Source organism: Vitis riparia, chromosome 4 (assembly GCF_004353265.1).
Source record: "Vitis riparia cultivar Riparia Gloire de Montpellier isolate 1030 chromosome 4, EGFV_Vit.rip_1.0, whole genome shotgun sequence".
NCBI lineage: Eukaryota > Viridiplantae > Streptophyta > Magnoliopsida > Vitales > Vitaceae > Vitis > Vitis riparia.
Window position 1 is genome coordinate 21,948,065 of NC_048434.1, and position 25,826 is coordinate 21,973,890.

General features: G+C 35.2%; 2 protein-coding genes across 4 annotated transcripts; both read left to right on the forward strand.

Moving 5' to 3' along the window:
* The first annotated feature begins 10,563 nt into the window (after nucleotides 1–10,563).
* LOC117912855 lies at nucleotides 10,564–18,093 on the forward strand. 3 transcript variants are annotated; one of them, XM_034827610.1, is made up of 7 exons: nucleotides 10,564–10,629; nucleotides 10,728–10,881; nucleotides 12,381–12,581; nucleotides 13,669–13,748; nucleotides 14,324–16,051; nucleotides 16,162–16,330; nucleotides 16,984–18,093. In XM_034827610.1, the coding sequence occupies exons 3-7, from the start codon at nucleotides 12,500–12,502 to the stop codon at nucleotides 17,616–17,618; spliced, it is 2,694 nt and encodes an 897-aa protein (XP_034683501.1). In that variant the 5' UTR covers nucleotides 10,564–10,629; nucleotides 10,728–10,881; nucleotides 12,381–12,499; the 3' UTR covers nucleotides 17,619–18,093. The 3 variants fall into 3 exon arrangements, with proteins under 3 accessions (XP_034683501.1, XP_034683502.1, XP_034683500.1); XM_034827611.1 differs by having other exon boundaries at nucleotides 10,608–10,629; nucleotides 10,800–10,881; XM_034827609.1 differs by lacking the exon at nucleotides 10,564–10,629 and having other exon boundaries at nucleotides 10,649–10,881.
* A 2,523-nt stretch (nucleotides 18,094–20,616) lies between these two features.
* LOC117912067 (WUSCHEL-related homeobox 13-like) lies at nucleotides 20,617–24,349 on the forward strand. Its single transcript, XM_034826522.1, has 3 exons — nucleotides 20,617–20,915; nucleotides 22,321–22,833; nucleotides 23,710–24,349. The coding sequence occupies exons 1-3, from the start codon at nucleotides 20,663–20,665 to the stop codon at nucleotides 23,793–23,795; spliced, it is 852 nt and encodes a 283-aa protein (XP_034682413.1). The 5' UTR covers nucleotides 20,617–20,662; the 3' UTR covers nucleotides 23,796–24,349.
* Nucleotides 24,350–25,826: the final 1,477 nt, after the last annotated feature.

Genomic DNA, 25,826 nt, shown 5'->3' on the forward strand with positions numbered 1-25,826 from the left:
AATGAGCGGTTTTTTTTGGTTTTATAGAAAGGGAACATCGGATTCGTACACGTGGAGTGCGATTTGGTGGTTTGATTCCTAACGTTCGCGAGAAATAAGGGGGTTTGACGATTTGACCTCACAGCCACTGTGGAAAACGACAAAAGCAAAGCCAGCAAAGCAAAGCTGCAAGGCTCAGAGCCTCAGAATCCGATTTGGCGATGATTTGATTCTATATTTATACTAAAACCAGATGAGTTGGAGGTAACTTGTTTGAGTAGTTAAAATAACGGAAAATAATAGTTCATCAGTATTTATGGAATGGAAAAAATATTTTTAAAAAATATTTTTTGAAATTAGTTTTCTAGTTTTGAAATAACATTTCTTATAAATGAATTTTTTTTCAATTTTAAAAATTAAAATGACAAATGTATGAAAAAAAAAATACAAATGAAGGATTATTTTTTTCTTTTTTGTAATTTAATTAATGTTATTTATATGGACAAATTAACATGATAAATGTATAATTTCGACCACTTTTAAAATAAAATTAATTAGTTTTTTTGATCATTTTTACTAAAGTGTGTGATTTATTCTTTTTATATTTAATTTTTTTCTATTTATCACATTAAAATTTTATTTTAAATAATAACAAAAAATTAAGAATTTTTCCAATCCGATTTTCTTCTTGATGTTACTAAAAATCCATAATTTATGTGTATATATATAGATATATATCCATATTTATTTATTAATTTTAGGTTAAAAATTATAAAAGTTAATCACATTAAATTTTTAAATAATTTTATAAAATACAAGTTTTAAATAAAAATAAAATAAAATAGAAACCCAAACAATAGCTCTACTAGAAGTTGATAGGTGATTTCAAGTTTTGTTTTCTATCTTTTGTAAATCCTCATCGAATTGTTTGTATCAATAATTGAATGTACATGATGAAACCTATATTATTGGATGAAGGTATAAACAAATAATCAGTATATAATACCCTAAAATAACTAAAAAGAAAAAGTAACAAATCATATTATTAAACACTGAATCAATTTTAATGATATGGACACTATTTTTCATGTGAGCTTAGCTTGAAAGGTAATATTCGAATATCAAATCAAATGATTTTTCTTCCTAAAGTTGCTTTATATTTATTATTATTCTTAAAATAAAATTTCTCCTCTAATGGTAGCAACAGGTGACTTTTTTTCTTTTTTGTTTTTTGATAAGGACAAAGTCAAGTCACCTCAAATAATGAGAAAAACAAAGACCAAAAGCTAGAATCTAACTCGTAGAGAATAAAAAATGTGGGTCGGCAACTCCTAGATTGGAAAGGCAGCACAGATTTAACTAGACATCATGCCCTTCTTAGTCCTTATAAGTTTGATCAATGGGAGGAATTTACTTCCTTACGTCCCTAAACTCAGGTGGTGTTTGTTTTTTGGTTGAATAGAAAAAACCAAATTATTTGGTTTTTTCTATTCAATTAAAAGTAACTCTTTAATATCAATCAACATAATTAAACTAAAAACAAACACCACCTAAGAAAGTTAGATTAAATTACATGAAACTCCGAACTACTTTAATTGGAAACAAACAAGACTCCTTGTCCTTTAGATAAGCCCGTTTGGAGATTCATTTGTTATACAATGTTTGTCAATCAATGAAACAATTAAGATAACTAAACTTTAAACAAATATTTCAATTATTTGTAATACAACTATTTGTAAGGTTGTACTTGACTGTATTCTATGAATAGGTTGCCAGTTAAAGAACTTTTTTAGTGAATTATATTGGTTAATTTAAGTTAATAATTTTCTTCTAACATTCTTGGATTCCACTTTTTATACTTTCTGAGTTTTTATATTGACCCTGAATATACTTGATCCTTATTGATTCACCTATAAGGTTGTTCAAGTGTGATTGGGTTGTTTGGAGTATAATTTCATACATAAGTCATATTATGGGCTTGAATTCATAAAGAGCTTGAAACTAAGTTGGAAAAACCAAAATTAACAAGGGCATCAACCAGTCTTAGTGCTTATTGCCTTCGCGCTATTTTTATGCATATTTCTTATTTTGTTCAACTCTCCAAATTTCTTTTTGTATTATTATAATTTGCCTTATCATTACGGTTTTTCATCTTTAAATACATTTCTTGGTTATGCTTTTACACTATCTTATGCTCTGGAGCTTATTGTTATTATCTATGTATATCCTAGACTCTCTTTGTTGGAAAAATTAGGTCTCAAAAAATGGGATAAACTAGAGTTGACCAAGCCCAAACTAGGAAAAGAAATTCAAATTAGGGCACTTATCGGACTTGGCTAAGGTGTGAAAAATATTGTTTTTCAAGTAGATTTGTCCTCCTTACATATTAAACTAGGTGCAGTAGGGAATTGACATCCTATATTTAGGATTCAACAACCAAAAACCTTACTTTAAGTGCAGACCTTTCAGTAGGGAACAATACAACTCGAGCTTAAAGAGATTCTTTAAGAATGAAGTTTGGATAAAAAAAGACTACAATTAGAATGCAATAGTGTTCAGGTATGGTGTGAGGCTCCCACTCACTTCTCCATAAGCTCATGAGGTTATGAAAGTGAGACAAGATATATGCTTGCTAAAAGGTGTCATTCATTTCCAATGTGGGATTGACACCTTACCTCTTTTTTTCACTTTAAAACGCACTTTTACATACACAAACATACACACACATACACACTTTTCCTACAAGTTTATTAATTAGATGACTAGGCTTTCATAAAAAAAACAACCTATCTCCTACAAAGGTATGTGATCATCAATGTTCAATGATCCTACCTACACAATCTTTTAGTTATATGAATCAATTAGGACAAAACTATCCGTTACTGGTAAGATGGTGACACCAAACCTTATACATTCCTTCTTGGGGGTTAGGGTTTTGTCATTTTCTTCAACTCCATTCTCTACATTCTAAAGAGAGACCTTTAACCTCTACCTTCTAAACTTCCACCATCTAAGTGCCTAACATCTAGGTAAAACCATTGGGTAGAAAATCATAGGTCTATAAGATCTCCAACAACTTCATATTTGTTCTTCACCACAAGGATTAGATCTAAGAACATCCATATCTAGGTATGCTTAGGATCTAGATAAGCCTAAGGAGAATTGCATGCACCTAACCTAATTAATAATGGGAATTGATGGACGTGGTCAACCTTCGATCTGCCAACAATTTCCTCATCAGTAACACTCCTAGGGTTCGAACCCGCAACCTTGACTTTGATACCACTTGTAGGACCTTAGACACTGCCAATTGCTATCAAGAAAGATACATATCCTAGCCTTATAGTGCATTCACCTAAACACCCATGATATTCAAACACAAGGGGAGTTGATGGACGCGACCAACCTCCGATTTGCTAACACTATTTAATGCACATTCAAAAAATATATAACATTAGTATTTAATTATGCATTTATTTTCTCTAGCTCATCCTACTCATGCATCATGATTAGATTTTTGAATGGACACCCCATTTTCAATTTTTGTTGGGATATGAGATCCATTTTGAATGACTTACCATAAATGATATCAATAGACTTAAAAAACCAAGTTATTCTTATTTTCCAATAAGCATAATCATGTCCGGAGAAGAATGAGAGTATAGAAATTGCTTCCATGACTAATGTGCAAGGTTGATTGGCTATTCTTCTAAGGTGTTTAAACTTAATACTAGAGACTAAGCTTTGATACCAATTGTTAGACTTATGCTAATTCTAGGTGAACACCTAGGAAGTGGGGAGGCTAAGCTTTGATACTTGTTTGTTAAGCTTATGCTAATCTTAGGTGAACCACTTATTCTGGAATCCAATTTTTCACGTGCGTTCCCACTTGATGACGAGACTCATTTTCTTTGTAAAAAAAACCATGGTTTTAAAAACCGGACTAGACTGGCCGGTCCGACCGGTCCGATTGCTGACCGATCACGGTTTCGGTCTGTTCGGTCAATTGGACCGAAAAGTGGTAGGACCAGAATTGGATCGGCTAAATCAATGGTCTGATTGGTGAACCAGATGGAACCATTCAATTCAACTTTTTTTTTCTCCCACTGTCGTCATTCCCACCGGCAAGACCCCCGCAACCCCGTTGGAACCTCCCACCCCCCCGCGTTCCTCTCATTCCGCTGGAACCCTCGATTTGGAAAATAAAAAACATATATATATATATATATATATATATATATATATATATATATATATATATATATATATATATATAAAACAGAGAAATAGCTAGATTACTTGATGGGGTTGCCGAAAATGGATTGGCGATGAGCGATTTGTTGAGCTTTGATGGATTCGAAGACAGCTATGCGCTTGGGAATGACACAACTAAGATATTTGTCATCCTTAAGGTGAGAGTGGGAGAGCTTCGATTTTGGATCAGGTACGCCTCCCATGGACGATGCCGACGGTGGTAGAGCAGTGGTGGTGGAGCGGCGAAGGGAAGAGGAAGATTCAAGCAGAAATTTATGCTATCTTTTAGGCATCCAAAGTCCTTCCCTGACAACTGTAGCTACCTTAAGAAGCAGCAAACTTTAAGGCTAGTCAAACCTTGGCTTTGGAAGTTGGGAGTTTTTAGTCCCTTTCGAGGTGTAGTTTAAGGTTTTTATTTTCTTCTACCTTATTTATGTTTTAATTCCACTTTGCATTCACAAAAACTCTCAGATTACCATGTTTTTTTTTATATACTTGCTTTTAAAATTATTTTTATGTTAAAAGAATTTCAAAAAAAAGAAAGAAAATAAATAAAAAAGATCATTTTTTTTATGTTAAAAGAATTTAAAAAAAAAACAAATTATTTTTTAGTTTTAAAATTTTGTGAAAAATTGGAAAAAAAATGTTTATTTTTTAAAATTTATTTTATATCTTACTTTGTTTTTATGAAATATTTTCAGATAAAAATTATTAATTATTTTAATTTTTATAATTATTTTAATTTTTAATAATTTATAAATTATATATTTATGACATCACCAGTTTGACCGTCGATCCGACTAGTGAACCGTGAATCGGTAATTTTTCCAGTTCAATGATCGGTCCGGTTTTGAAAACATTAAAAAAAAACTATATTTTATAAAAACTAGAGTCGTCGCCTATTTTTATTTTTATTTTATAAAAATAAAATAAAAAACTAAAATGCTAAGAAAAATAACTCCTTAAATTGTTGGAAAAATGTGTATTTGAAAAACTCGAGTCTAAATCTAGGGATTAGGTTACTTATCAAGAAGGTATCCTAAAAAGGTAACACTCCTCTAAGTTCTAAAAAGGTTTCTACTGGCTAGGTTGAGGAAAATGTGACAATTAATCAATAGATCAGGGATACTAAGAAAAAAACAAAGGTGATTTTGTCTAAGGCCAAATAACATGCTAATTGATTACTTTGAGCTTGAGTCACTTAATCTAACCTAAAAATGAATGTCCTAATTGATTAATTAACTCAATTGGACTCTAATAAATCAGTTGGACAAGTGTAGAGATACCATTTATTGACCCATGTGCAACTTTTCATATTTACCAAAATGTTGTTCTATACATAAGTGAACCAAAAACAAATCCAACTGTCATAAACTGTGTTACTAAGGAATATGAACTTGAGTGGGGACCACTGATCGTAAATTCTTGTTGTAAATAATATATTAAAGCCTAAATACATGATAACTCTAGCCAAGAAAAACCAGAGATAGAGTTACCATAGTTTTGTAGTATTCTAAGTTGTCATCCTCTGAGATCAACTCTAATATGTTTATTTGTTCTTAGATTCAAAAGATTATTTATTTACTAAAGGTAAAAAAAAAAAAAATCTAATTCCAAGAAATCAGCATAAAATAGGGATGAAAAATTCCTAAATAAACCTATTTAAATTATAGAATAATTATTGATTTTTAATTCAATTAATTAATATTGGGGGTCCACAATCCAACTCTGAGTATAAACCTTTAGGTGAAACAAGAGTATATAATTTAATAGCCTTAGGGTAATCAAAATGCATGGTCTAACGAGATTAACTTGATTTCCACACCTCAGAGTTGATTCGTATCCTAACTTTTAATGTTTTATTCCATTGAATTACCTAAGAGATGAATGGACATGGAATCTAGGTTTAGGTCTAAGGTTTTTGGGTTTTTGTCGCTCTGTGTAGATTTGTCTTAGGGTAGATAATAATGACAAAATCTTTAATAACTAGATGATTTAAGTGTCATATGGTGCATAAATCATATCAAATATATATCATTAGAGCACATATTTTGGCTCCAATCAACCATTAAAGCCCATAAGACAATGATAACTATCTTATAATCAAATTTTGAAGTTGACTCAACATCTCATTGTAATAAGTCAACTACACTCTAGTACCCTATGTAAATAACAATGAAAGACAAGGTGTTCGTGGTTTTGACCAACTATCCATTGTATATAGTATGTTCATTAATTAATGTCTGTAATCTAACAAGGTGAATGCTATCAATCTCTTAAGATTACCTTTACCATATTTAAGTTATAGATTTTCCTTTTATGTGATTAATTGGCATGTCCAAGCTAAAAAAGAGCTTATGTCTAGTTCTACTTAAGGATTACTATGACCATAGTTTACATGAACACACTTCCTTAAAATCATCCAAGTGACTCATTATCTTAAACTTTATGAGATATCGTGGTGCTTCTGTTAAAAATACTTATTGTTATTAACTTTCATTAACATTTACTAAATTTATAGGGAATATATGATCACTTTAGGATCTTCCTCGTAACTCAAAGCTACTGTTAACTTTATCACAGACTTAGGATTTTCTCAAGGTTAAAAGATAATACAATATAGTTGTTTTGTAAAATCATGACTACTCAATAGCCTTACATTATAACTCATCGTAGATCTTGTCCAATGTGTAACCGTACACAATAATGCACTTACCATGAGAACCCTATCCTAATGACTAAAACTAGTTATCCTTCTATTTAAGAGGTAGTGTACTACAACCTCAAATGAATTGGCTAAATCTACAAACCAACTATGAAGAAATTAGTTACTTATAAAGAACCTATGACTTGAATCTTGTGTGCAAGTTCTAATGCACCAAAGTCATATACAATGTAAAAGATGCTAGGTTAGAAATGCTCATAAGATATAATGTATGAATAAAGATAGATAAAAGTGAAACTGAAATAATATTAAATAAATAATAAATTTGAATTTTTTTACATCATGTCATGCTTTTAAGGATCTATCTTAACATATTCATGGTAAGTTATAGGTCGAATACAAACTAAATCTACAACATACATAATAACATGTCCCCAAAAAGAAGTAAGTAATTTTTTTTTTCATTAGTAATGGTCAAGTAATTAATTGGAGATGTTTATGAGAGATTCTACTAAACCATTTAGGGATACGAGTATGAGCAATAGGATGCTCAATATCAATCTCAATTGACATGCAATAACCAATAAATGTTTGAAAAGTAAATTTATTAGCATTATTAAGACATATTGTCCCGATTTGGGTAATTTCAAAATTATGCTTGTAATCTAATTATTTATGCAATGAGCCTAGAAAAGGCAACATTTTGTGTAGAAAGCAGACAAACATGTGATTACCTAGTAATGACATCTATTAAGATCATAAAATAATGGAATGGTCTACATGGTGGGTGGATAGACACAAATATGTCCCCATGTATTGTTTATTAAAAGACTAGTGACTTGGATACGACTTTAATAAAGATGGTTTAAGTATTAATTTGCCTTGTAAGCAAGTAGTACATGAATATTTATTGGACAAAAGAATCTTCTTGTTCTTCAATGGATGCCCTTCTGAATATTCTATTATTCGACACATCATTGAAGAACCGGGGTGGCTTAATCGATCATGCCAAAACATAAAAGAATTTTGGGTCCTTAAACTCTTGGTTCACAACAATGTATGATTCAATAAGCTTTTGGTTATAAATAATAGAAGTAATGTAAAGATATTCTACATTAACTTTGTTCATAGATTCAATAGGATACTCTTTTCCACAAATATCTTTAAAATTGAGAAACCATTTTCTAGATTTGCTTGAATATAAAATGTCATTTATATGAAATCTAGTTCCATTTAGTAACATAATATTTGCTCTTTCAAAGCCTTCAATCAAGTTGGCAATTCCTAATATGATACTAAAATTAACTTTTGCTAATGTCAAATGGAAAATAATCTTTTATCTCAAAGGAATGTGTAAGTGCTAATTATTGCACAATTTATGAGACATTCAACTTTCTTGTTTATCATGAAACAAAATATACAATTTTCATATATGAATAAAATTTGATTAAAAGACATGATACATAAAAAACAAATATAATGATAACATATGATGGATTATTAATCAATACGAATATTTCCATCATTTTCTAGAAGATTAATTTTTCACTAGGACATTCAAATATATCAATATACATCAAAGTAACTCCGATCTAATACATTATTATCAGTGAAATTTATTTTCATATATTTTCTTTTTCTTTTATTGATACTTGGTAAAAGTTGATTAAATATTTTGACGTACGACAGGTACGTAACCAATGCTCTTTTATATCATACCTATAATAATTATCTATATTGTTTTACTTTTGATGATATGTTGTGGTTTATTTTGTTATATTAACTTTCACTTTAGTATTAATAATCAAGGAGAGAGATTTATATCTGTTTTTGATAATAACTTTACATTCTCTTTTAAGGAATGAAATTGCTATCTTATATAGCTTTAGGCTATACTAATATATGAAATTTTTTCTTTAGATAGTTTCTAGTTGTGAAGAAAATATGAAATTATTTTTATATAGCTTTTGATATAAGTAAATTACTTTAAAATAATTTTGCATAATTTTTTGTTATAATTTACAAAGGGTCTAGAGATATAAGAATGATTTTTACATACTGTTTTTTTACTATAAAAATGATTTTTATATAGCATTTGGTTAGATAATGATTTGTCCATAGCATCTAGCAATAATGGTATTAAATGAAATTTGCACGTAGATTTTGGTCATGACTAGACAAAATAATTTGTTATATAAGTGATAATTTGTAAATAATTTGCAAGTATAAGAATGATTTGTACATAGCTTTCGACTACAAGAATGATTTTTATATTCTAGTAATGACGGTATTAAATAAAGAATTGAATGTAACTTTTGGCCATAATAGTCTATCTTATATTAATAATCTTGAACTAAGGATAAAAAATTACCTTAAGAACAACTTGTATTGATAACATGTTGTAAAACTAAAATCAAGCTATTAATCTTGTATAAAGAAGAATCGAGAGACTATTTTTCAGAATTATTTTTGAAAACAGTTAACAAATATGTTTTTATTTTTGTATTTAAATTTAAACATATGCAATTTGTTGATTGACAGTGAGGCTATGATTGAAGGGTTTCAAAATATGAGTACTTATAAAAGAAATTTTGTTAGATTCCTCAGTTGAATTCCTGTCTCGGTCACTGTTTACATTCGATTATTTGATGATTTGCAGCCGGAGACCATCAAACCCATGAGAAAAAGCAAGCGTGCATGTGCTTACGGGCGGCTTACTTCAATGATCACAAGCCCATAACAAAAGGAAAGCCCAGCCAGAGAAAGAGAAGAAGATTTTTACAAAACAGAGCCCACCAGGCACTTCCTTTTCCCAAACTTTGAAGAGTTTGAGGGACACACTTGAATTTCACCAATAAAGAAATTGTCGGGGGGTGATGGTGCCACGTTGTCAAGTTCGAAGTTTTCCGGGCCTCGGTCCCTCACAAAAGGCCCAGAAAGTACCGAAGGCTCTATAATGGAATCATCACTGAATAAAAATCTCACGTTGCTGGCTCCAAAGCACATGCCACACGCTCTCAACATCATTAGATAAGGTTAGCTTTACAACATCCAACCCCACCCATTATTCCCTTCCTCGAATGATCATGAGTTGTCAGCGACACCCCTTACCCACTTTTTCGCCCTTTTCTTCCTATGCATCTTTCAACGTCCACTCTCTCCTTTTACCCTCTTTTACTGTTGAATAGAATTGAACTGCGCCGTAAAATCCAACCTCGAAACCAATCCCACAAGCCACGGCGCGGAACAAAAACAAATATAATCCTCCACACATTCCGTATCCCGTTTACTATGCCGCCAAATGGGAATGTCGTGCGCAGCAACTGTCCATGACCTGTTCTTTTTTATGCCATCAACACATTACCGATATAATTTCAAAAAGGGTAAAAATGTAATCATGCCGATCTATCCGCCCCGCTTCTGTCGCTACGTGGACGGCGGACGAGACACCCTCACGATCGCCTACTCCGCGCCGCGCTTTTTCTTATCCTTCGTATCGTGACACGTGCATATAATTACTCAAACTCATGAAGTTAGCCACGTGGCTTGATGGGAATGGTTGATGGAGCATTGAGCCCCTCGCACGTGAAAGCATTCCGGTGGTACATGTACCACCTGAATATTACAGAAAAAAGAGGCGAATGGAATAAATAAATGAAAAGAAAATAGGGGAGAGAACCTTCGCTTTCTGGTCGTTTATTCCAGCCATGGACTCCTCTCCTACAAAAAGCGTAGCTTTTTCTTCATTACTATTGTTGTGGTTATTATTAAATTTTTTTCTAGGGCTTCAGAGCTGTACAAATCACTTCTTTGAATTTTCAACTTTCAGCGATTTGATCGAAGATCTTCTTCACTCGATCTCTTTCATCCTTCTCTCATTTCTGTTTGTGCGACTCTGCAGTGCGGTGGATGATGATGACGACGACGACGACGATATGTGTTTGACTTCGATATTCACGTCTAGTTTCTATCAAGTCTCGACGGTGAGTTTGAATTACGGCGTTTTTTAAAATATTTTTTTCCCTCATGTGCTGCGCATTCCATGGAGTTTGAAAATTCTAGTGTATTTCAGGTCGTTGAAACGTCGGTGGAACTGATTTTTAGTGATATTGTGTTCACACAATTTCAAGCTGTTTGTGTTAGTTTTAATTTCACGAGATTTCTGTGGAGTGGAATATGAAACTTGATGTTATTTAGGTCAGGGTTAAGGAAATATCCGAATGCAGATAGTTTTGGGTATGTAATGTGAGTTCATTTGGGAGTTTTTACGAGTGTGAACTTTCTCATATCTTAATTTGGAAGAATCAGGATGGATTATCATGTTTTTGTCTAAGTTTGTTTTGGTGTTTGTGCCCTTTTTGTCATTTATATTATAAGTTTTCCTTTTTCTTTTTTCTTTTAACCTGAATTCTAATATGCTTTCTAATTTTAGTTTTGAGGCTGGAAAGTGTTCTTCCTTCGAATCATATATTTATTTCTTCTCGTCTCATGGAGAGTTGTTTGAGTGAATTTGTTTTGTAAAATTTGAAACTCCTTTTTTATTATTTGGGTAATAGTTCATTTTTTATTTTTTCCTTTTCTTTTTTTGATAAGCATGAATGAACATGTCCATGGTTTCATTTTTCGATTTGGGGCTTTTAGGTGTTTGCTAATATTTTTTTAGTTCTTGAATGGCTTGCTGTGCATGTTGTTTTGTCTTAATTGATTTATGTTCTATTAAATTTTCTGTAACTTTTTGTTAATACTTAAAGTTCAATCAGTTTAGCATTTGGATTGGAGCTCAATTGTTGTCTAGTATCAAATGTAAATTGTGTTCTACTCACTTGTCTTTTATTTATTTATTTTTTATTTCCTCAATTTGAGTTTATTTGTAAAAAGAAACGTTTCATATGAAAATTGAATTTCTTGCTTCTATCGTATTCTTTCTTTCTTTTATTTGTGTACTAGAAAATTGTCTTAATGCTTTTGTAGTTTCTATTTCCTACTTTACCCTAGTAAGCACTTTATGCAATTTTTGCAGCCACTTGAAATTTTTGGGAATTTTCCAGGGTGTAAAGTTGGCTTTTAGCTCTTCTTTTGAAGATGCCTGCATCTGTTATCTATAGTTCTGAAGCCCAGAAACCTGTCTGGCTGGTAGGGTCCATAGGAAGTTTACTGCCTACATATTATAGTAACATATTTAACAACCAAATCAAGATCATGGAGGCATAGTTCTAAAAAAAATTTTGATCTTACAATTCTTGGTGAGCCTCAAGGCAAGCTTTATGTAGAACATCTGAGGTGCATGTTACAGGAATGAATGCAGAAACACTTGTTTAAGATCCAATACACAAAAGCCACATGCCTCAGACTCTGGGCCTCTGCTTAGGCATACTATTTCACATATATATCAAAATATCTTTCCATAAAAAAATTTCTTTCATTGCTTAATTCAATTGATCCCAATAACACTTTGATCGATGTATCTTATGTGGCTTTGCAGGATATGAACCAACTATATGGCTGTATCTTTTGCGGACAGTGCAACGTTGGAATTCCATGGAGTAAGACATAAATGGAATATTAGAGCAGTTGCAGCTTTTGGGTGGACCTGCTGTCTGCATGGGAGGCCTATTTCATCTTTTTGATTTCAATCAAAGCAGCATGGCCAGAAAAGTTCTTGCACATAAGAGGCATGTAGGCGGTAAGTATTATTGCTTATTTCATATGTATTGTGAGGGAAAAAGTATTATTGCTTAACTTATTTAACTTGTGGAGAAAAAGGGGCCATTTTCAGAAATAACATGTGGCTTCCAGGTTGAGACACTTCTTATTGAGGTCCTTGAATCCCTTACTCTTTACAATATCTCAATTCTGTTACTGCAAAACCCAGTTACAGAGGATCTTGTTGATTTTCATGTTTGTGTTACTAGATATAGCCAGTACCAATTGCTATCATTTTCATGGTGATGGTAATAACTAGGTTCTCTTGGTGGTTCAGGTAAAGCTCCTGAAAGAGGTCCATTTGATTTAGATTTTGAGAAAAGAGTCATAAGAGTTATATTATGATCTTGGACTCTGGCCAAAAGGTCATATAGTTCTTAGTGGCTTGGTGAAGGAATTTCTAGTTTATTGGCAAATAGAGAAGATTCTTACATTTTGACTCTGATGGATAGTGTATTTTTGCAAGATTTTATGATGCCACCCTATGTTGCATGGGTTCGGTTATGAGTGTCTGAAGTGCATATGTGTCTAGGTGTCTGATCCTCCATAACTCAAATTTTAGGATACAAGAACTCAGCTAAAAAGGATCCAAAAGACAGACACAGATATTGGGGTACAACACAATAAAAGAAAATCTATTAAAAATAAATTGGAAGTGAAGATATCCTTTTTTAAAGCTCTCATTTTTTCCCTCTAATCCATTCTTTTTCTTCTTATCCCTAAATATTCTTACAAAAATTCACTTTCAGCTAACTCTTCTATTTCTCTAATGTAATTTTTACTAAGAAAGTTGAAAGCATATAAGGATTTCAGTGAAAGATAAAACAGCCACAGCCAAAGTAAAATAGGAGTGTTTGACAAGGATCCCATATCCGCACCCATGTCATGTTGTGTCGGCATGGATATTTTGGGTGAAATTGAAGGATCCAGGTATTATAGATGCCACCATTAGGAACTTTGTTCATTGATAAAGTGATAAGAGAACAAGTTTGAGATGTGCCTAACCATATTGCTATCTTCCTTCTTAACTTAGAACTGTAATGCTACTAATTCAAGTAATTTTGCAGGCTTGGAAGCTCCTCGAAACAGCTTGGAGTTGCCAATAGAAACTTCTCAGGGCTATTATGCTGTAGGAGACAGTGTGCCGGTAATTTTTCTTCACATGTTCTTTATAGATTTCTAAGACCGTAAGGTATTTTTATCTTGTGGTGACTGTGCTCTTGGGGTTATTAGAATGTGGCTCTTGTTAACATAGTTGGCATGGCTCTTGTAAGAGCAAGCTCTCAAGGTTATGGATATCACTTTAGTTGAAACCTGATTCTTATTGGGCTGCATGACGTCTAGAGGTGGACAGTTTGGGTTTATCCTTAGGATCATTTTTCTGGATTTTAGAAGTTTTTTTCTATTATAATTTTCATTACTGTGAAGATCATTGACCATCTTTGTGAAGGTTGTGCCATATTGTAGGTGAACTACATGAATCCTATGTTATGGTTTGGACTTTAATATTTTCTTTTTGTATGATAAGTCAAATAGCTCAAATTTTAGTTCTAGCAATTGCTCCCCTCCCAAATTGGATTGTATGAAATTCTACATATCTCCCTCCCCAACCTTCTGTCAGGAAAAGAGTTTGCATATTTCTAGAAATACTCTCTCTCTCTCTCTCTCTCTGTCATTCTCTATATCTCTATTAACATCTTTAAATGCACTTTCTTTGAACAGAACTCTTACCAAGTGCAACAGGACTGGGCAGGAAAGAACTGTCATCCAACTGAGGCTTCAATGAAGAAGTTGATCAATCAGGAGATGTCCAAACGATCAAACACCAGACACAACACACCAAGTATTGTGGCCAGGCTGATGGGAATGGACATGTTACCACTGGATACAAAATCGGTAGTTCAGCCAATTGAAAAAAGGAATGTAACTGAAATCAATTTTTCAAAGAAGGGACGGGAACGGACTGAAAATGGCTCCATTGGCCATGCCCCCCTTAACCCAAATTCTTCCAGGCAGATGGAGTGCAACTCACTTCACCGCAATAAAGACAGAGATCCTGATCGATCAAGCAGGAACCAGAAGTTGGGAAAACCGAGGCCTCGTGAACATCCACAGGAGGAGGAACTACAGAAGTTCAAGAAAGAGTTTGAAGCATGGCAAGCAGCCAGGTTTAGGGAATGTGCAAGTGTTGTGGAGCTTGACAGCATTCCTAGGAAGCTGCTTGCTCAAGAGAACCTCAACAAGGAAAAGAGGGCTATTTATTCTAATTCTGGAATAATAGCAAATGAGAAGCCTGTAGAACTTAAGGGTAATGACATTAAAGCAAGGTATCATGGAAGAAGTGGTCTGCAACATAATGGACATAAACTGGAACTATACCCAGATGAGCAGAAGGAATATTTTTCTTTAAGTAGATCCACAAGCAGAGACTTTGATCAGTCCCCCATGATGAATTGTGATAAGAAACTGGAAAAATCTTCTGCCCCCACAAGGATAGTGATCCTAAAGCCTGGTCCTGATAGGATTGGCAACACTGATGAGTCTTGGGCCAGTTCCTCTGGTACTTTAGAGGAGAGAGATAGCATAGAAGATTTTCTTGAGGAGGTGAAGGAAAGGTTGAAACATGAACTCCAAGGGAAAACTCGTAAGAGGGTTACATTGGTCAGAGGAGGTGGAATTGAGACCCCTTTTAGTGAAAGGCCATCAGAACCAAAACAAATAGCTCAGCATATAGCAAAACAGGTTCGAGAAAGTGTTACCAGGGACCTTGGAATGAATTTGCTTCGATCGGAATCAACTAGATCATATAGAAGTGAAATTCAGTTAAATGGATCAGGTTCCCCAGAGTTCATCAACAGAGATACTAGGAAATTCTTGTCAGAGAGGTTGAGGAATGTTCTAAAGAGAGAAACACGTCAGGATATCCCCATAGTTGTCAACGGCAGCTCAAGGCCGTCAATGTTAGATTATGAAAGGAACAGACTAGAACAGACAGGGGATAACTTGAAGGCTGGAAACAGGATGAACCACTGGGAGAATGTCAACAATGAAGCAGAAATGCAAACTAGATCTTTCAGACATGGGCCAGATGATGATGCAGTTATCCACAGAGAATCGTCTCCTAGGAACCTCATTAGATCTTTATCAGCCCCAGTATCTGGAACATCATTTGGGAAGCTTCTTCTAGAGGACCGCCGCATTTTAACTGGTGCTCATATAAGGAGGAAGCATGAAGTAACTGAAAACTTGTCAGTGGATGTGAAGAAAGGGAGCAAAGAAAAATTCAATTTAAGAGAAAAGGTTTCGAATTTCAAATATAGTTTCACATTTAGAGGGAGGTTATTTGGCAGAAAGATTCAGTCAGCAGTGGAATCATGTGGAATCGAACATGATCCTATGAAAGACATCATGAGCGGACCAACGGTTATTATGAATTTGGGTGACCGGCATGTAAGAATGTTATTTATTTGCTTGTTATCCATAAAATGGTTATTTGGATGCAATGGATTTGTATCTCTGGTTATTCTCTAATCAACATATCTGGTGTCATGTTTACTTAGGAGAACTCCACTGAGGTGCCTCCAAGCCCTGCATCAGTGTGCAGCAGTGCTCATGAAGAATTCTTCAGACCTGGTGATTATGTCAGTCCAGTATCAACACCGGATTTACCTTTGGTAGAAGATTACCCAGTACCACATCTTTTTAGGGAGATCAGCTCTAACCTTAATGGTAAGATAGTAATTGTTTTCTTGAAGGGTTTTGATATGAATAACATGTCTCTGGGGATGCATTGATATTGTAAATGCAGAGTATGCATGGATATGATTATATGTGTCTGTCTTGACTTAATTGCATGATTATATTCTTTCGAGGCACAATCTTAGGCACTTGTCCTTTGCTGTATTTGGCACTTGCATGCAGGAATTTGCTACATGTAAACTGGTGATACAAAAGACTTTTTAACACCTTTTGTTTTCATACGCTAAATGATACAAATTATCTCCAATGCCATTTTGTCCCACTAGGGCCCCACTAGTATTGTGCACCAGATAGCAGAGTGTACTCATGTACTGAACATGCACTTATCCAGAAGGTGTCAAGACTTATGAAGGCAGGGCTTGGAAATATCCCAGTGTCCTGTGCCAGAATGTTTGTATTTGGAGATACATGCACATGAATTGCTTCTCACATGTGTTGGATTGTGCTTGTTATTTTACTAAAGTTTGCAATATCGGGAATGGACTTGGCCACGTTGCTGATGCCCTCTGAATGTTATGTTAGGTCCATTCTGAATGTTACACTTAAAAGCACAATTATATACAATTGTTAACTGATATGCAAAGTTCCTATCTGATAGCCTTTGCTGTTTGTTGACTACTCAGAGCTTCGGCGGCAACTAGACCAACTTGGATCCAATGGGTCTGAGGACACAACAATTGACGAGGAACCACCAGAGGTTGAAATGATTGAATTGGAGGACCAGGCAGAGGCTTACATAAGAGATCTGCTTGTTGCTTCTGGTTTCTATGGTGGATCATCTGATACAGTTTTATCAAGATGGGACCCACTTGCAAGGCCTATCAGCAACCGGGTCTTTGACAAGGTGGAAGAGTCCTACAAAAAATTGGCTAAGGATAACGAAGGGTCCACAGAGGCTGACGGTGAGAAGAAGGTAGATCACAAAGTGTTACTTGATTTATTGAATGAAGCACTTTCGACTGTTCTTGGACCACCCGTGGGCATGTCCAGATTCAGAAGAAAATTTATGGGTTCTACTATGTTGTCTGCTCCACATGGAAAGAAATTACTGGATTGTGTATGGGAGATTATCCGTGTGCATGTGTACCCTCCAGCTGACAAATCCTGTTACTCGCTTGATGGTATGGTGGCCAGGGATCTGGGTTCAATTTCCTGGTCCGGACTGATTGATGATGAGATGAATGCTCTGGGAAGAGATATGGAATCTATGATTATTGGAGGTCTGGTTGATGAAATTGTGAAGGATATGCAGTTATAATGATGTGTGAGCAAGAGATACTCTTTAACATCCTTGGATGTGACCATTCTCATGGTCACTTGATCCAGTGTCGGCAGAGAGAGACCGAGGGAATTCAGTTCTTAATGGTGTGGCTGTGTATGGAGGCGGCGGCCTGTACACGATAACAAAAAAAAAATCCAGAATGGGAATTGCCACATTTTCTGACAGAGATGGGAGATTAAACGTGCGTGTATATATATATATTGTTTGTGGATGTTTGTGATATAGGTTTTGGATTGAATCAGGGTTACAGGTGAAGTCGTACATGAATTTCATGTATTATTAGATGATATATTTTTTTTCTTCATAATTTAATCTATCATTTATTTCGAATTTGTTAGTCTGGGCTGGTGGACATCATAAGAAAGCCAAGTAGAAATTTGGATATGTAAATAAACGCGACTAATCCTGCTTTGTTGACTGGGAGGTTTTAATATTCAGGAAATTTAGCACCTGGCTCTTATGCCATCTGATGTGAGAATAATTTGATTTGAGTTTAATATAATTCTACCATGTCCGCCTCCCTTTAGCGTGCTTCACGGGAGGTTGAATAGGGTTTCAAGTGACTTCAAATCCAATCCAATCTCTAAGGCCCCAGTATTGAATTAATTTAGGTTGCAGTTGGATTGGGCAGTTACAGTTTGTAGTTATGACGATGAGTCAATGACAGCATAGATTCGGTCCAATTATTTGCCTTGCTGATGTATAGCATGTCCAAGTTGCCACCACATTTACCCAACTATTGTAATGGGCTACACGGATAGGGTTGGGCCACAGAGGCCAGCGTCTTTGCACAGCTTTAGACATAGTAACTTGATTGAATGTCTAATCTAGAGATTTGGGCATGGATCTTCATGTATGGTTGCAGTCATGATGCAGGCCTAACCTTTAGTGAAGCACTAATAGAAGGTGGATGTCACTTCACCGCAATTTGACTGAAGCAGGCTAAAGAGTGAATTAGCAGCTCTAGATCCAAAGAAACAGTGGAAAGTAGGTGGAAAAGCTAGAGACAAAAAAGATATTGAAAAGAAACATCTTTTGAAGATCTGCCACTAGCTTTAGAAATCTTGTGGAATCCGCAAGAAATCGTAGAAAAATTGTCCCACTTCGGACTATTGGGATAGCTATTTGAGGCTCAACATGCCCGTCTCTAATTGTGTAGATTGGGCGTTAGGAGTCATGTTAGGTACACCAAATTGTCCAATCCAAGGAAGAAAAACAAGACATACTGACGCCACATATCCCATTTTGAATGGTGTATCACCACCATCCCCACCCCCACTGTCGTCCCCTCACAATCAACACTTCCTTCTCCAAACCCTTAGCAGGAATCCTACTGTGGCCAAACTGTGTAATAAGAAGATTCAGAAAAACACGAGTTGGGCTCAGATAGACAGACCGAGTTATTGAGGGTGGATGGTGAGGATGGAGGAGTACATCTGCACATGCCCATGCCCATGTGCGTCATGTTCCACATCTTCACTTTCAAAACAATATAATGATTAATCAGAATAAGGTGAATAGCTATAGTTGAAACTTGAAACCAGAACACTTGTGAGCCCTGCAGACGCGTCAGAGACCAACTCCCCTCCCCCCATTCTAATTTCAAAAGGGGTTTAATCACATTTAGTCTAATCAATGACCCACCCCATGACCCACCCCAATAGTATAAACACATCATTAGGTCAAGGACCCTGTTCATTAATCACTCTCCTCTTCGTCTCATCTGCCAAATGCATGTAAGTCAAGGGCATCTCTTCTTGTTTCTAAATGACTACTTTCTTATTAAACTCTTTCTTCTTTAAAGATTTCTCACTTTGTACAAGGTGGAAAGTTGCATCTTCCCATGTGAGTTTATGATTCCATGCCAAGAATTTTGTACTCTTGACCCGCTTCAAATCAATCTACAATACACTGGATACATACATTGGATACCCACTCAGTAGCTCAGTAGCTCATGTACATGGAATGTCAACATGGGAACCTTAATTCGGCCAAAATTCAAACTCATGGTGATTGTATATTTTATTAATTAAGTAATATAACAAATCTTGTATATTAAAGTGCAGGTTTGAAATTTAGCAAGAGTGAGAGGCACGTGCACGTGGGTAGGGTGGAAATGGAAGAATGAAAGCAGGCGCCATTAAAATCCTGGTAATAACGTCAGAATGGTGCTCCCAACAGCACCTGAATCTGAAGTTTTTCCCATTTATGTAGATTGTCAGACATCCACTGCCCCAAACATTCATTCAGCCATGATCCATTCTCACGCAACCCCATTAATCACCTGCTCCGCCCCCTCTCCATGCCCCACTACTTCCACATATCATTCAGTATGTATATTTTTTTATTTCCTAAAACCCCCCATGGACATGACGGGACACTTTGCTTTGAATGGGGGCCAATGAACTAAAACGAGGGTACATGGAGTGGGGTGGTGGTGAGGGGCAGAGGATGAGGTTTTGATTGAGAGACATGGGAAGGCGTGGTGTCCCATCGTATCCAGGCCAATTTTACAAAGACACAAGCCCTGTGTATCTTTGAATATTACTTGCATAATATCGTGATATTTTGAGTTCTGCAATCAAGAATGGTCCAGCTGCATGGCAAAAGTGTAATCTAAGTTCTCAAAGCCCTTATAAAAAAATATTAAAGCTTATGTGTTGTTTTTATTTTTCTTTCTTCTTTTTTTTTTTTTTTGAGAATTTGAGAAATAAAAAATAAAAAATAATAAAATAATAAAAATTAATATATGGTAGGTTAAGTGTGAGTGCGTGTGTGGTTTTTTTGGCAGATTGATGTGGGTTGTTTTCTCATGAACCGAGAAAATGGACGTGTGAAAACGCGCATGAGACACATGCCCATGCTAAAGTACGCCCCAGGAGGAGAGTACACTAACATACACCATCTTTTTCGTGGTTTCCTTTTTACCTTTTGGTGTGTGTAAACACTACTCAGTGCTGACTTTGTTAGAGAGATGGAGAGAGAGTAACGAGAGCGAGAGAGGAGGAGAGGAAGAGAGTATGGAGTGGGAGAAGCAAGAACAACACCACCACCACCACCACCACCGCCGCCACCACCACCAACAACAAGAAGAACTGGAGCAGAATGCAAATGTAAGTGGAAACGGAAACGGAAATGGGGGTGTATTGTACATGAAGGTGATGACAGACGCCCAAATGGAAATTCTGAGGAAGCAGATATCTGTGTATGCCACCATATGTGAACAGCTCGTTGAGATGCATAAATCACTCACTTCTCACCAAGATCTTGCAGGTCTTCCCCCCTCTCTTTCCTCTGTCTCTCTCTCTATATCCTTTCTATGATGCCTACTTTACCAGGTTTCTTTTTCTTCTGATTTCTTTTAGGGTTTGCTTTGGTTATCTTTTTATTTTTCTTCTGGGTTATTGTCGCTTTGATATTATTTTTTTGAAAGAAAAATCAACATATATTGTATGTTTATGGTTTTCTTTTTCCTGGAAATATTTCAGGGTAGTTTTGTATCTCATTTATGGGTTAATTCTACATAATTAATTATGTATTGCATATTTCTGTTTGGCCTTTTAAGTTTGATCTCGCATTTGACCCAGAGACTTCGGACTTGTCTGGAGAAATTATTTCTGTTATCAACGATTTGGGTCTTGTGCTCATAATGGTTTGGTAAAATTGGCCATGAGGATCCTGTCTTTCTTCTTATACCTTTTCTGTTCTTCAGTTGGGTTTTGTGGATTTAGTGTCTATGAAAAGTTTTGCTTGAATTTGGTTTCATTTTGACTGTACAACTCTGTTTTTTATTTGCTTTAACTCGATCTAGCACATCACTTGGCATTCAAGCAGCACTTGTACGGCATCAAATACCAAAGGGAGAAACTCCCTTGAGTCTGTTGCTGCTTCTTCTTTATGTTAGTTGAGCAAATGTTGAATTCTGAATCAGTATATTTAAAGAAAAGTTCGATTTTCTATTATGGAAGGGATGATAATTTGATTGGCTTAATGTGCAATAGCCAATTTGGGCAAGTTGATGAACTATGCTTTCTCTTTTAGGACTGGGATTTTAATTTTTTCCACCTGCCATGAAAATTAATTCTAGTGGGAGATGCAGATTGGTTTATCATTGTTGGATGTCTGGAGTCTTTTGTTTCATTTGATGGGTATCCATGTGATAATCAACCAACACTGGAATCATTGGAATGGACGATATACCCATTATCCTATGTGGTGCTAAAAGGAATTGCACAAGATGTACCCAAAAACTTACCAATAATCTCATGGCTTGTATATAGTGCCATCATTGCCAATTGCAATTGGCCCTTTCCTCTGGTTGTTTTAATTGTTTTGTCCTAAAGACTTTCATTGGTGCAAACATGTCACATGTCCGAAACATCTTCAGCTAATTTGTTTTGTCTGTTGGCCCTCACAGAGGGATGAATACTTCATGCAATTCTGTTTTTTGTTTGCAACTAATGTTTGATCCATTTGTCATATGTATTATGAACACTTTCTCTTTTAAACCTTGTCAAGTTTTTCATTTCAAGATTTGATTGATTGATTGATTCAAAGTTAAAAAACCAATAAACTATAATCATGATTGTTCTTTAGACTTAAATTTTTTAAATAATTATTGGTTTGCATCATTTGTTAAGACTCCATTTTTGACTTTAACATTTCTTTGCTCTCTCAGGAGTCAGACTGGGAAATCTATATTGTGACCCATTAATGACATCTACTGGTCACAAAATTACTGCCAGACAGCGGTGGACACCGACACCAGTGCAGCTTCAAATTCTTGAGCGTATTTTTGATCAAGGATATGGCACTCCAAGCAAGCAGAAGATCAAAGAGATAACCTCTGATTTGAGCCAGCATGGCCAAATTTCTGAAACAAATGTCTATAATTGGTTCCAGAATAGGCGTGCACGATCAAAAAGGAAGCAATTGGTTACAGCACCTAACAATGCTGACTCAGAAGTGGAGACAGAAGTTGAGTCACCTAAGGATAAGAAAACAAAGTCTGAGAATTTCCTCCCCCAACAGAACTCAGCTTCAAGGCCTGAGGATCTCTGCTTTCAGAACCCCGAGCTAGGCTCCAGATTGCATTTCTTAGACCAACAGACCCATAAAGAAGAAGCTATATTTCCATCAGAAGGAGGAATAAAACCTTCTGGAAATCTGAGCCCAGTAGCTTTCTATGCAGGTAATCGATCAAACCCATGTAGATACATGGTTTAAATTTTCATACCAGTAACTAATTGAATGCAGCTGTAGAAACATTAGAGAAAATATAATAGATAAACTTTTTGGGAAATTAATTCAAAGAGGGTGTTTTTCCTTAGCGGGGATGATTTTAGTGTTTTTGATGTACAACAAAAGAATGTTACTTGTTACCACTTAGCAATTTTGACCTGTCTATCTAATATCATTCAATAATAATTAATGATGCATAGTTAATGTCACAGTTTGCCCCCAATTTTGCACAAAAATGAAAAAATGGCCCTTGTTCCCATCCATGGCATTGTCATTATATTTTCAATGACTCAATCCTAGAATGCCTTATCCATTTATTAGGGTTTGGCTACATGATTTTTTTTGCCCATCCTACTCTATGTTTTATCATTTTTTGCATAAGTCATGGTTTTGAAAAAATCATTTTTTCCCACACCTTCAACCCCAATTTTTTTTTACCTTCCTCCCCAATTTTTTTTACCTTCCTCTTGTATTTGTACCAAAAATCAGCATTTACAAATGCAGTCTTTAGGCTTTGCTGCCATGTCTCATTTAATCTTTTCTGTTGTATGATTTTTTCTATATGTGCTCAAAATAAGTGGACCATTAAATAGATTGTTTATTCACAAAAAGGTCATCTTTAGGAAAATTCATGTCTAGTGCCATTTGTAGCATATATCCATATTCTGTCAATATTAACAGATTTCCAAACCATCTACTTTTGAGGTCACATGGTTCATAACTAGGAAACAAAAATATACTGTTATATTGATGGTATTATTATTGCTTTGTAATTGTGAACCACCAATATGAAAGCCTTGATTGCCTTCCTAATTGATAAATGCAGGAAATGATCACCAAATTGGGAAGATGGAAGTTCCAGGGAGCTATAATCCATATCAGCAGACAGAAGACTACAGCATGTCAGGATGACCCTCCTTTTGTCCATCATTGATATTTTAGTTCTAACTTCTAAGTCATGTCAGTGATCAGGGGGCTTTCCCAATCTCAGATTGAGGCTGTTGGGCTGGGCTAGTAGATATTGGAGTAAAGCACTAGCGTCTAATCATGGAAATATATACTGCACCTGATTGAGGACAGTTGTACACTTTGTATGTTGATGATAACGATGAACTGGCTTTCTGGCTAGACAATGGAGCACACCCACATTATTTTGGATAGTTCTCATGTTTCGCAGACTCCTCATCAGCTTGTTACATTTTGCCTTTGGTTGAAAAAGAATGGTCTCTAGATTCTGATAGTTCTCATGTTTCGCAGACTCCTCACCCACATTATTGTTGAAGTTGCTTTTGTTTTCATTACAAATTTTTGATCTTGCTCCTTCTGTATATGTTAATTTTGGCCTAGTCTGGTAGATGATGGTGGTTGGGCCGTTGCTGACTTTTCAAGGGAAATGTGGGGCCTGCTGCCAACAAGTCAAAGGCAGCAAATTTCATCAATTTATGGAATGACCAGAGATTTTTGGACACGTTTAATAGTAGTATAAGCCTGTTATTTAACCAACATCCCAATTCCCAAATAAGAAAAGGAGTTATCCTTCCAACCATTCAACCACGGATTTTACAAATACTTTTCATATTGTTGTGGTGTGCTCTGTTTTTGTTCTCTGAAAATGCATGCCTGACAACGCTTTCTACGCTCTGCCTTTTTCAGAGGCTTTCTGGTATAATTCTCGCTCTCTCTCTCATTCTCTATGATTGCTCATCATGACTCGTTTAAAGATGGGAATGGTATATTCATAGTATATACCAATATCTATATTTCTAAAACAACCAGACTGATCACACTCATCCCAATAAACCTTTTCATTTGTTACGAATGAGTTCTGTTTTCTTCATCTGAGAGGCTACTTATTATCAAGTAATTTTGAGTCCTCCCTTCAAATTTTTAACTGTCCAGCATCCAATGGATTGGCACTTTGTGAATGCAAGAACATGAAGCTAAGACTTGGATCTGTAAATGAGTAAATGCTTACTTAGAAGACTGCCATAAATGAGTCGTGTGAAGCATTCCACACCCACCGCATTGTTGTTCGCAAGAATGATGCAAAGGGTTTCTGTCATTCTTTGTATACCTCTTTTCTTCTAGCTAATGTCTTCCCCCTCTCACCGATCAAGCTATCTGCCACTTCTTTCACCATTTTTTCATGGTTCCATATGCTATTTGGGGACTATGCTGATCTGCTAGGACTTAAGTGAAATCATGATTTTAAGTGGGCGTTTGATAAACCAATTTGATAACTTTAAATTATTTAATAATTTAATTTAAGTTATTATGTTAATTAAATATGTTTTATAGAATATATTTATAATAAATTTTAAGTCAATAATTTAATTTAAAATCAATTTAAGTTATTAAGTAATAAGTATTATATTTTATCAAATGTCCTTAAGTGCATTACTTTATTTATTTATTAGGGCTTTATTGCTTAATGCAAGAGAGTTTTTTTTTTTTTTTTTTTTTTTTTTTAATTTCCTTGGGAATTTTGACTTTGTTGTCATATGTGAGAATTTTCCATTCATCGGGAGCAAGAGAAGGAAGGAATACAAAACAAAGTGTGATAAAAAGCAGATTGTAGGTGTAGGCTGTTATTGTAGTACTTCATATATGGTAAACTCTTTTTGCATGAGACTAATTATTAAACTCTATATTGACAATATCTATACGTGTGGAAATGAGTTTCTATGAAAAGAAAATATCTAAATATGAGGGAAATGAGGGAGCAGGTTTGTTTTTATAAAAGAAAAAGGGGAAAGGGGAATAGGTCTTTTGAGCTGTGAGACTGATGAGGCACCACAGTAGCATATGTGGAGTGATGAGCTGGTCCATCTATCAACTTGGATCATGCATAAACACAGTCGGAGGTGGCAACCCTTGTCTAGGTTGTCTCTGTGCTTATGGAGACATCATCGCCTTGATCTTGGCACGCAATATGTGCCACTC